Here is a 13193-nt window from a genome sequence, read left to right on the forward strand (position 1 = left end):
TGGAGTGGGACTTGAGCCTCAGAATCATAGGATCCCAACACTACTGAAGGAGACCATTTGACCCATTGAAACTGCACCAACAACAATCCTACCCACCGCCCCCCACGGCCCCCGATGCTGAGGGGCAATTTAGCACGGCCAATCAACCTAACCCGCGCATCTTTGGACTGTGGGAGAAAACTGCAGCACCCAGAGGAAACCCACGCAGACGCGGGGAGAGGCAGTGTAGCACTGAGGGTGACCCAAGCTGGGAATCGAACCTGAATCCCTGGTGCTGGGAGGCAGCAGCGCTAACCACTGTGCCGCCGTACCATCTGAACTGCGGCTAAGATCGAGGCGCACCGCTCAGTACTACTTCTCTTTAACAATGGTAAATAATGCCAAGCCTGAGCTGGTTTAGTGAAAGAGTCCATATTGTCCACAGTGCCCAGAACAAAATGGCCACCATGCATTGTCCACAACCTTGCGATGTTTGAATTGTCTCTTACGTCATATTCCCCGAGGCTTTATCTTCTCTACTTGTACTGTTCGTCTGTAAGTTTAAAAGTAAAAAAGTGATTAATGTGTGTTGCGTTTTTGACATTAAGCAGACATTTCCTATCCATGCAATTTTTTTATTGATTTATGGAACATGGGCGTCGCTGGCTGTGCCAGCATTTATTGCCCATCCCTAGTTGCATGGGGGCAGAATAGAGTCAACCACATTGATGTGGCTCTGGAGTCACACAAAGGCCAGACCAGATAAGGATGGCAGATTTCCTTCCCCGAAGGACATTAGTGAGCCAGATGGGTTTTTCCAACAATGGTTTCATGGTCACCAGGAGACAGATTTTTATTGAATTCAATATTTCACCATCTGCTGTGGTGGGATTCGAGCCCAGGTGCCCAAAACATTGCCCTGGGTCTCTGGATGTCTAGCCCAGTGACAATACCGCTACACCATTGCCTCCCTCTGAATCAGTTAAAGGAAAGTTTATTTATTAGTCAGAAGTAAGGTTTACATTAACACAGCAATGAAGTTACTGTAAAATTCCCCTAGTCGCCACACTCCGGCGCCTGTTTGGGTCAATGCACCTAACCAGCATGTCTTTCAGAATGCAGGAAGAAACTGGAGCACCCGAGGAAACCCATGCAGACACGGGGAGAACATGCAGTCTCTGCACAGACAGTGACCCGAGGCGGGAACTGAACCCAGGTCCCTGGTGCTGTGAGGCAGCAGTGCTAACCACTGTGCTACAGTGCCGCCCACACAATCAGAGGTCAGGGGCTTAGCTCAAAAGAAACAGGGTATGGACTTTTAAATTCTTTTGTGAGATGTGGGCATTGCTGGCCAAAGCTAACACATTCTGCCCACCCCTAATTGCCCTTTAGAAGGTGACGGTGAGCCAACACCTTCAGGCATTACCATCCAGTTTAAAAGGAAGAACAGGGAAGAATGCAGGGAAACTGGGTTGGAATCAAGCATTCCAGTTGAAGGGCTAGAATAGGTCTGAGGGACCGAACGGCCTCTTCCTCTACATGGATCACAGGAAGTTAGCATCAGGTGCTGCAAGCAATAAAGAAGGCAAATGGTCTGTTGCTATTTACTGCATGGGAAATAGAATATAAAAGTTTATAAGTGTTACTGCAGCTGCACAGGGCCTCGCCCAGACCCTGCCAGGAGTACTAGCTGTCCAGTTTTGGTCTACTGATCTGAGAAAGGGTATACTGTGTATGAAGGTAATCAGGGAGTGTTCAGTCGACTCAAATCTGGAATGGTTTATCTAATGCAGACAGGCTGAACAGATTAACCCTTTACCCACTGGAGTTTAGAAGAATAAGAACATAAGAAATAGGAGCAGGAGTAGGCCATCTAGCCCTTCGAGCCTGCCCCGCCATTCAATAAGATCATGGCTGATCTGAAGTGGATCAGTTCCACTTTCCCACTTTCTCCCCATGACCCTTAACTCCCCTGTCTATCAGAAATCTATCTACCCGTGACTTAAATATATTTAGCGAGGCAGCCTCCACCACTTCAATGGGCAGAGAATTCCCGAGATTCACCACCCTTTGAGTGAAGGAGTTCCTCCTCAATTCCGTTGAGGAGGAATGAGGGGGGATCTTTTGGAAAAATAGAATGGGCGGGATTCTCCGACCGTCACACCGGTGGGAACCTCTGGCCTCGCTGCAGTGAATGGAGACTTGGCTGAGTGCCAAATTCTGTCCTCGCTGGGGTGAGAACAGACAGAGAATTCTGACAAAGATTTCTGACTGGCCTTGGCAAGGTGAGTGCCGGAAGGACGCTTCCCCTCGCGGGAGAGGCCAGAACAAGGGGACAACCTCTAAGACGGAGGAGTTTTTTTTTTACACTCAGAGGGTTGTTAGTCCGTGGGATCCTCCTCCCCAGAGGCAGTATAGGCTGGCTCACCGACGGTATTGAAGGCTCAGCCAGGTAGGTTGACAGACAAAGCAGTCCTGGATTATAGGGGGCCACAGACAGGAAAGTGAAGTTGAGATCACAGCCTGATCACCTTATTGAATGGTGGGGTGGCACGGTGGTTAGCACTGCTGCCTCTCAGCCGCCAGGTACCTGGGTTCAATTCCCAGCTTGGGTCACTGTCCGTGCAGAGTCTGCACGTTTTTCCCATGTCTGCGTGGGTTTCCTCCGGGTGCTCCGGTTTCCTCCCACAGTCCGAAAGACGTGCTGGTTGGGTGCATTGGCCGTGCTAAATTCTCCCTCAGTGTTACCCGAACAGGCGCCAGAGTGTGGTGGCTAGAGGATTTTCACAGTAACTTAGTTGCAGTGTTAATGTAAGCCTACTTGAGACACTAATAAATAAACTAAAAAGAAAGGAGGCTTGAAAGGTGTGTTTTTTTAAGTGGTAATGGGTTGAAGGATTATGGGGAGAAGGCAGGGAAATGGGGATGCGGAGCAGATCAGCCAGGAGCGAATGGCAGAGCGGACTCAATGGGCCGAACGGCCTACTCCTGCTCCAAAGTGCTATGTTGCTATGCAGTAATTTTAATCACTCGACAAATGAAGAAAACATTGAATACAGACAGAGATGATTCAAATGTTTGATCTGCAATATTGAGGCATGAGTGAGTGTACCTGAGATGTTGTACAGTCCCTGTCCACGCCCAGTGTACTAAAGGTTGGAGCTAATCGCCTAATGTTAGAAAAAGAAATAATTATCAAACACTCTGAATAAAATATGATATTTCTGACTTTCAAAATAACCAACCAGGGTACAGGAACGAGATAGAGAATCTGGTGAGCTGGGGCAGCAACCATAATCTCTCCCTCAACGTCAACAAAACAAAGGAGATAGTTGTCGACTTCATGAAGCATAAAAGGAGAACATGCCCCTGTCTATATCAACAAAGTAGAAAGGATCGAGAGCGTCAAGTTTTTAGGTGCCCAGATCACCAACAACTTGTCCTGGTCCCCCCCCATGCCGACACTGTAGTTAAGAAACCCCACCAACACCTCTACTTTCTCAGCAGACTAAGGAAATTTGGCATGTCAGCTACAACTCTTGCCAGCTTTTACAGATGCACCATAGAAAGTATCCTTCTGGATGGATCACAGCTTGGTATGGCTCCTGCTCTGCCCAAGAATGCAAGAAACAACAAAAGGTTGTGTACAAAAGCCCAATCCATCACGCAAACCAGCCTCCCACCCATTGACTCTGTCTACACTTACTGCTGCCTCAGCAAATCAGCCAGCATAATTAAGGACCCCACGCCCCCCGGACATTCTCTCTTTCGCCTTCTTCCTTCAGGAAAAAGATACAAAAGTCTGTGGTCAGGTACCAACCAACTCAAGAACAGCTTCTTCCCTGCTGCCGTCAGACTTTTGAATGGACTTGCCTTGCGTTAAGTTGATCTTTCTCTACATCCTAGCTATGACTATAACACTACATTCTGCATTCTCTCCTTTCCTTCTCTATGAATGGTATGCTTTGTCTGTATAGCGCAAGAAACAATTCTTTTCACTGTATCCCGATACATGTGACAATAATAAATCAAAGCAAACATCAAGAGCAAAAAAAAGAACTCAGAACAGACTAGAAGATGGAATTAAAGAAAGTTTCACTGGCTCCTGAAGGATAACGTGTTAGATTGAACCCAGCGAGCACACTCAAGGTTAGGGTCTGTAGAATCTATTGATCCTTAAATGATATCGGAAAGATATATCTGCATTTCATAACCTCAGAATGTCCCAAAGAACCTGACAGCCGATGAAGTATTTCTGGAGTGTGTGCAGTGTGCTTGGGTCACTGTATGTGTAGAGTCTGCACATTCTCCCCATGTCTGTGGGTTTCCTCCGGGTGCTCCAGTTTCCTCCCACAATCTGAAAGACGTGCTGGTTGGGTGGATTGGCCATTCTAAATTCTCCCTCAGTGTACCCGAACAGGCGCCGGAGTATGGCGACTGGGGAATTTTCACAGTAGCTTCATTGCATTGTTAATGTAAGCCAACTTGTGACACTAATAAATAAACTATTGTGACGGAGGAAGTGCAAGTCAATTTGTGCACTGCAAACTCGCACAAGCATTGATGTATAATCATGTATTTCAGACATTGCCTGAGTAATAAATATTGACCAAGACACTTGTAGTGAGTCAGCCACACTTCCTGAAAATAGTGGCCCTGGCTCTTTTACACCCAACTAAACTTCAGCTTAACGTCTCACCTCAGCTGGCACCTCAGGCAGTGTGGCACTCCCTTAGCACGGCACAGGAAGTCTCAGTCTAGATTACTTGAAGTTTATTTATTAGTGTCACAAGTAGGCTTGCATTAACACTGCAATGAAGTTACTGTGAAAATCCCCCAGTCACCACACTCCGGCGCCTGTTCGGGTACACTGAGGGAGAATTTAGAATTGCCAATCCACCCAACCAGCACGTCTTTCAGACTGTGAGAGGAAACCCATGCAGACACGGGGAGAATGTGCAGACTCCGCACAAACAGTGACCTGATCCGGAATCGAACCCGGGTCCCTGGCGCTGTGAGCAGCAGTGAGAACCACTCTGCTACCGTGCCAGCCTACTTACTGATGTGTCTGGAAGCGTGGCTTGAACATCTGATCGAGTGACAAGAGGGTTACCCACTGCGTCAGTGCTGACACGATGAGCTATGGTGTAAATGCCTACAATATACATTAAAAAAAACACAAACTAAGATGGCAAACAGTCGTACCGTTTAGGTTTGGATCCAGTGGTGGTATCCTAGAAAAGAAAAATGAATTACTATTAACTCCAAACGGAGCGTAATATAAAAATCAAAAGCCAACAGCTGCTAACTAGCGTTCCGCAGACACGGCACTCTGCAATACTCATCACAGTCATCCAGCCGTAACAGCACGCAATGGGGCCATTCAGTCCCTCAAAAGCATGCCAGCTCTCTGCAGATCAACCTGACCAGCCCCCTGCAGATCAACCTGACCAGCCCCAGCCTCCCTCATCTCGCTCAGTAGCGCTGCAAGTGTATTTCTCGCAAACATCCATTCAATTTCCTCCTGAAATCATGTCCATTGAATTCCTACTCAACACCAGTCACGGAGTAAAAAGGAACTCGAGCACAGCCCTCCTGCATTTCATGCCCAGAACCTTCAACCTTTCATGGGAACGTAGAAGGTAGGAGCAAGAGGAGGCCATGCAGCCCTTCCAGCCTGCTCTGCCATTCATCACAATCATGGCTGATGGTCCAACTCAATTGCTTAATCCTGCTTTCTCCCCATAACCTTTAATCCCATTCACCCCAGGTGTGGGGAAGAAGACAGGGGGGGATTCTGGGAGTGACCCAAGAGTCTGTGAACAGGGAAGGGAAAATCAGCCTGAGTCCTGAGTCCAGATTGTGAGGCTGAATACAATCTTGAATACGTTCAATGTTTTGGCATCAACTACTTCCTGAGGTAAGGAACTCCCACAGGCTCACCACTCTTTGGGTGAAGAAATGTCTCCTCACCTCCGTCCTAAATGGCCTACCCTGAATCCTCAGACTGTGAGCCCTGGTTCTGGACTCCCCCCACCATCAGGGGCAACCTTCCTGCATCTACCCTGTCTAGTCCTGTTAGAATTTTATAAGTCTCTGTAAGATCCCCTTCATTCGTCTGAACTCCACCAAAAACAATTCTAACCTAGTCAATCTCTCCTCATGGTCTCTCTAGTCAAGGTCTCCCACCTAACTTGCACTTATCTCATGGGAACAGGTTTCCCTAATCCTAATTTTCCTAATCCTCCAAAATCTTCTATACATCTTATCAAATTTCTCCTCAATCACCTTTGTCCCGTGGAGAACGCTGACAGCGTTTCCAACCAAGCCTTGTAGTTAACTTCCCCTATTCCTCTCGTTGTTCTGGTAAATCTCCTCCGTACTCTCTCAAGGACTCTCACATCCTCGCTCAGGTGTGGTGACCAGAGCTGGACACAATATTCTCCTCATAGTTTAACCAGACGGTTGTCATGAAGCTCGAGATCGTTTGCTAACTCAATGTGTCCTGCCACCTTCACAATCTAGGTGCATGCACCCACAACTCCCTCCTTCCCTGCGTACTCCTTAGAAATCTGCCACTGAGTCAATGCTGTCTGCTAACATGTATCACTGTGTATATATATATATATCTTTGTATTTACAGTGGCACAGTGGTTAACACTGCTGCCTCACAGCACCAGGGACCCAAGTTCAATTCCCATCTTGGGTCACTGTCTGTGCGGAGTCTGCACATTCTCCCTGTGTCTGCGTGGGTTTCCTCCGGTTGCTCTGGTTTCTTCCCACAGTCCAAAAGACGTGCTGTTAGGTGGATTGGCCATGGTAAATTCTCCCTCAGTGTACCCAAACAGGTGCCAGAGTGTGACGACTAGGGGATTTTCACAGTAACTGCATTGCAGCGTTAATGTATGACAATACTAAATAGACTTTGATTCAAGCTGTCACTCTGCCAGCCTCGCCATGTCCTGCCGCAGTAACTGGCACCAACCTCACTGTCAGACTCACCTCCAGGATTGGTCTGAAATCTTTGAAAATCTTTCTCCGTATTCTAATATCCAAGTTATTCAGCCATGTCAAATAAAGCACTGATCTGTGCACTGATCCGTGCACTGATCCATGGAGAACACCACAGTTGGTAGAACCCTTGGAAATATTAGCAGACAGAGGGATGTAGGTGTGCAGATCCACAGTTACCTGAAGGTGGCGACTTAGGTGGTCAAGAAGGCATATGGCCTTCATCAGTCGGGGTGTTGAGTATAGGAATTGGAAAATTATCTTGCAGCTGTATAAGACTTTGGTTAGGCCGCATTTGGAGTATTGCCTACAGTTCTGGTCACCACACTATCGGAAGGATGTTGATGCATTGGAAAGGGTGCAGAAGAGATTTCCCATGGTGTTGCCTGGTTTGGAGGATATGGACTATGAAGAAATGTTGAACAAACTTGGATTGTTTTCACTGGAGCATCAGAGGATGAGGGGGGACCTGATAGAGATTTGCAAGGTTAAGATAGGCTCAGACAGAGTGGATAGTCAGAGTCTTTTTCCCAGGGTCAAAGGGTCAATTAATTGGGGGCACAGGTTGAAAGTGATAGGGAGAAAGTTCCTGCCTTGGGTCGCTGTCTGTACGGAGTCTGCACATTCTCCCCGTGTCTGTGTGGGTTTCCTCCAGGTGCTCAGGTTTCCTCCCAGTCCAAAAGATGAGCGGATTAGGTGGATTGGCCATGCTAAATTGCCTCGCAGTGTCAGGAGGATTAGCAGGGTAAATGCATGGGGGTTACGGGGATAGGGTCTGGGGGGGATAGTGGTTAGTGCAGACTAGATGGGCTAAATGGCCTCCTCTGCACAGTAGGATTTCTAAGAAGGCATTTCTATTCTGCCATTTGCTGTCTCTGACCATCTCAAAGTATGTCACAGCCACTGAAGTACATTTGAAGCGTAGTAATTTCGGAAAAACAGCATCCAAATTGTGCACAAAGTCCCATAAATATCAATGAGATAAATGATGAATTTGTCTTCAGTCTTAATGATGTTGGTTGAGAAATCGCTAATCGTTGATAACCCGGAGAGATTCTCGCCTGCTTCTGAATCCTGGGGAATCCACCTCAGAGGACACTTCAACATCTCATCTGACAGACAAAGTGAAGCCAGCACCCCAACATAGATAAATCTGTCTTATAGATGGACCGTACCGTTTTCGGAGTAGTTTGTGCTGCATCAGTGGCCCAGGATGTATTGGAGCTTAAACCATCCGAATTTCCAGAACTCCTCCTAAAGGAATCAGAAACATGTGAGGGGTCATTCACTGGGTCTGAATATTTTACAATTCATTCTGTGCTGCTACTCAGAAGAATATAAGAGTTAGGAGCAGGAGTAGGCCATCTGGCCCCTCGAGCCTGCTCCACCATTCAATAAGATCTTTATTGAAGATCTATCTTGATCGTTTCATGGACTCAGCTCCACTTACCCAGCCACTCACCATAATCCTTAATTCCTTTACAGTTCAAAAACCTATCTATCCTTGCCTTAAAAACATTCAATGAGGAAGCCTCAACTGCTTCACTGGGTAGGGAATTCCACAGATTCACAATCCTTTGTGTGATTTGATTTGATTTATTATTGTCACATAGAATCCCTACAGTGCAGAAGGAGGCCACTTGGCCCATCAAGTCTGCACTGACCACAATCCCACCAGCCCTATGTTAGTATACAGTGAAAAGTATTGTTTCTTGCGCACTATACAGACAAAGCATATCGTACGTAGGGAAGGAAACGAGGGAGTGCAGAATATAGCTAGGGTGTAGAGAAAGATAAACTTAATGCAAAGTAGGTCCATTCAAAAATCTGATGGCAGCAGGGAAGAAGCTGTTCTTGAGTCAGTTGGTACGTGACCAGGGATAGCCAGATTATCACTAACCAGATGTGTTCACGCAGGGTTAAACCAGACTAGCACTAACCAGATGTGTTCACTCAGGGATAGCCAGACCAGCACTAAGCAAATGTGTTCACTCAGGGTTAAACCAGACCAGTACTAAGCAGATGTGTTCACTCAGGGTTAAACCAGACTAGCACTAACCAGATGTGTTCACCGAGGGATAGCCAGACCAGCACTAACCAGATGTGCTCACGTAGGGTTAAACCAGACTAGCACTAAGCAGATGTGTTCACGCAGGGTTAAACCAGACTGGCACTAAGCAGATGTGTTCACGTAGGGTTAAACCAGACTAGCACTAACCAGATGTGTTCACCAGGGTTAAACTAGACTAGCACTAAACAGATGTGTTCATCCAGCGTTAAACCAGATTAGCCCTAACCAGGTGTTTTTGATTTAATTTCATTTATTGTCACGTGTATTAGTATACAGTGAAAAGTACTGTTTCTTGCACGCTATACAGACAAAGCGTACTGTTCATAGAGAAGGAACGGAGAGAGTGCAGAATGTAGTGTTACAATCATAACTAACAAGACTTCCCTCTTCCCAATAACTGGAAAGTTTCTTTTTTTAAATTCATTTGTGGGACATGGGCATCGCTGACTGACCAGCATTTATTGCCCATCCCTAGTTGCCCGCGCTCTGTGGCTCTGAAGTCACATGTAGGCCACACCAGATAAGGATGGCAAATTTCCTTCCCTAAAGGACATTAGTGACCATGGTTTCATGGTCATCGTAGATTCTTAATTCCAGATTTTTTTATTGAATTCGAAACCATTTGCCATGGTGGGATTTGAACCCGGATCCCCAGAACATTAGCTTAATTTCTGGATTAATAATACCACCAGGCCATCGCCTCCCTGGATACTGGACTAGGATGAGAAATCAGAAGCAGGGTAACTGTCAATTGTCACATCATGGGCTTCTGTCTGAAGACTGAAGATGGAATTTTCCCCTCCAGTCTGCCATGGGAATTGGGGGGGGGGGTGCGTGTTGGACCACGCAAAGGTCCGTTTACTTCAGGTAGGATTTTCCGATCTTGGGGTGAGCAAGGCCGGTAAGTCCCGGCCTGGATGTTCAACAGAAACCGCTCGCAGAATCATAGAATCCTTACAGTGCAGAAGGAGGCCATCAAGTCTGCACCAACAGCAATCCCACCCAGGTCCTGCCTTATCCCTGTAACCTCACGTACCCTTTATTCCCATAACCTCACATATTTACCCTCCTAAACCCTCTGACATTAAGGGGCAATTCATCATGGCCAACCCACGCATATTTGCACTGTGGGAGGAAACCGGAGCAAACCCACGCAGACATGGGGGGAGTGTGGGAATCACAGAATCCCAACAGTGCAGAAGGAGGCCATTCGGTCCATCGAGTCTGCACTGACCACAATCCCACCCAGGCCCTATCCCCATAGTCTCATGCATTTACCCTAGCTAATCCCCCTAACACTGTGAGGCAATTCAGCATGGCCAATCCACCTAACCCGCATATCTTTGGACTGTGGGAGGAAACTGGAGCACCCGGAGGAAACCCACACAGTCACGGGGAGAACGTGCAGACCCCACACAGTGACCGAAGCCGGGAATTGAACCTGGGTCCCTGGCACTGTGAGACAGCGGTGCTAACCACTGTGCTATCGTGCTACACATCAAGTTAGAGAATCACTGATCACCACATATTAAGAACAAGGATTTATCCAAAACTTGCACGCAGTTTCATTCAGTTGGACCAAAAGCAATGATGAAAGCAGAAGCCCAGAGGTTTAAGTAGTTTGCAGCAGGGTTTGCAGGAGATTCAGGGTTTCAGCTGGTGCACAGATGACAGCGCAGTTACCTGTAGTATTTTCACAAACTTACCGGAATAAAAAACCATCGTCTGAAATACAGCTCAACTTGTCCTCTGACAGGATCTTCATTTACCAAGTTCAGAAACAGGAAACAAAGAAAGCGTTCTATTAGACTTTCAGTAAACAAACTCATCAGACTCAAAACCCAATGGCCTATACTGAATGAACTTTATTCACATCGCGTGCTCACATACTCACTAACAAACTTCCCTATTCAGCAAATTAGGTGATGGCTTTAACTGGGGTAATTAACTTATTCCAGCCTTCTGGGCCAAATGCACCTTCAGGTAAGGTGTGGGCTTTCCTTTCCGAGGTATTTGCATCAACAAAGGGAGGCAAATTTATCCTAAAGGCAGCATGGTGGCACAGTGGTTAGCACTGCTGCCTCACAACACCAGGGACTCGGGTTCAATTCCCGGTTTGGGTCACTGTCTGTGCAGAGTCTGCACGTTCTCCCCACGTCTGCATGGGTTTCCTCCGGGTGCTCCAGTTCCCTCCCACAGTCCAAAAGACGTGCTGGGTTAGGTCCATTGGCCGTGCTAAATTCTCCCTCAGTGTACCCGAACAGGCACTGGAGGGTGGTGACTGGGGGATTTTCACAGTAACTTCATTGCAACGTTAATGTCAGTCTACTTGTGACACTTGAAGTTATTGTGAAATTCCCCTAGTCGCCACACTCCAGTGCCTGTTCGGGTACCCTGAGGGAGAATTTAGCACAGCCAATACACCGAACCAGGACGTCTTTCGGACTGTGGGAGGAAACCGGAACTTCCGGAGGAAACTACGCAGACAACGTGCAGACTCTGCACAGTGACCCAAGTCGGTAATCGAACCCGGGTCCCTACCACTGTGAGGCAGCAGTGCTAACCGCTGTGCTGCCACTCAACTATTCTAATACAATCATACTGATGAAGAGTCAACCCTGACACAATGGGCCGAATGGCCTCCTACCTGTGCTAAAATTACAATACCACAATTTAGCTACCTCAATATAAGTAGTGTCTCTGTGTTGCGGGACTGGGTGATTTAAGTTAAATAACAATGAGACAACCCTTCATTCTCAAGATGAACATTCACACCAAATCCCAAAATATTTAGTCGGGACAAGCGTCTAACAACCGGGAACAGAGGAGAGCAACTCCAGCAATACCTTAAGTTTACGTAAAGCAAGGATAGCAGCGTTGTGTTTGGCCTTCTGTTTGTTTTCTCCAGAAGCACTTGGAAAGGTTTCGTCACTAATTACATACTTAAGGGTATACCTGGAAAAGAGTCACAAATTGTCAGAACAAAATGCTTACCAGGGTTGGTACACAGCACAGTGGTTAGTACTGTGGCCTCAGCGCCAAGACTCCAGGTCCATTCTCAGCTGGGTCACTGGGTGGAGTCTGCACGCTCTCCCCATGTCTGCGTGGGTTTCCAATTTCCTCCCACAGTCCGAAAGACATGCTGGTTCAGTACACTGGCTATGCTAAATTGCTCCTTAGTCTCAGGTGGGTTAGCGTGGGGTTAAGAGGTTAGGGCCTGGGTGGGATTGTTGTCCGTGCAGGCTTGATGGGCCAAATGGCCTCCTTCTGCACTGTAGGGATTGTATAATCGGGTTTTTCTGGATCTTGGCCAGAGCAGCTTAACAAGAAAGCAATGTGTTTTTTCTTTGCCGCAGTGAGTTGCTGAAATAAAATGCATTATCATTTCCTTACTTTGGAGCGTGAGACGGTCCACTAGTATCCACCTCCACAACCTTGCAGGGCAGATTGTTCTTCTGGCAGTATTCGTTCAGCCGTCCAATTGGATTTTTGATCTGATTAAAGAACAGAGCATTTCAAAAGTTGAGTCTGTTTCTGTTTGAGCTTTTAAATACATAGTTCAGAAAATAGTTAAGAAAGCTAGAGTTAAGAAAGCCCATCTCTACTTTCTTGGGTGGGGTTGGGCGGGGGGGGGGGGGGGGGGGGGCTAAGGAAATTTGGCATGTCCACTAACAGCTCTCATCAACTTACACCATCGAAAATGTCCTTTCTGGTTGTATCACAGCTTGGTATAGCTCTGTCCAAGAGCGCAAGGAACTCCACAGGGTCATGAACGTAGCCCAGTCCATCACTCAAACCAATCTCCCATCCATTGACTCTGTCTACACTTCCCACTGCCTCGGCAAAGCAGCCAGTATAATCAAGGACCCCACGCACTCCGGACATTCCCTCTTCCACCTTCTTCCGTTGGGAAAAAGATACAAAAGTCTGAGGTCACGTACCTACCAACTCAAGAACAACTTCTTCCCTGCTGCCATCGGACTCTTGAATGGACCTACCTTATATTAAATTGATCTTTCTCTACGCCCTAGCTATGACTGTAACACTACATTCTGTACTCGCTCCTTTCCTGCCCACCTAGGTACTCTATGAATGGTATGCTTTGTCTGTTCAGCGCAATAAACAATACTTT

General features: G+C 47.1%; 1 protein-coding gene across 1 annotated transcript in view; it reads right to left on the minus strand.

Moving 5' to 3' along the window:
- The window catches only part of eif2ak2 (eukaryotic translation initiation factor 2-alpha kinase 2), a 43989-nt gene that overhangs the window by 12480 nt on the left and 18316 nt on the right, over positions 1 to 13193 (minus strand). Inside the window, exons 8-12 of the mRNA XM_080193234.1 lie at positions 12455 to 12555; positions 11908 to 12016; positions 10768 to 10820; positions 8166 to 8244; positions 489 to 532 (exon numbers count right to left, since the gene is read on the minus strand). Coding sequence (XP_080049360.1) covers positions 489 to 532; positions 8166 to 8244; positions 10768 to 10820; positions 11908 to 12016; positions 12455 to 12555 — 386 coding nt within the window. The remainder of the gene's footprint in view (positions 1 to 488; positions 533 to 8165; positions 8245 to 10767; positions 10821 to 11907; positions 12017 to 12454; positions 12556 to 13193) is intronic.

Source organism: Carcharhinus amblyrhynchos, chromosome 7, assembly GCF_965287045.1.
Source record: "Carcharhinus amblyrhynchos chromosome 7, sCarAmb.v2.hapA, whole genome shotgun sequence".
NCBI lineage: Eukaryota > Metazoa > Chordata > Chondrichthyes > Carcharhiniformes > Carcharhinidae > Carcharhinus > Carcharhinus amblyrhynchos.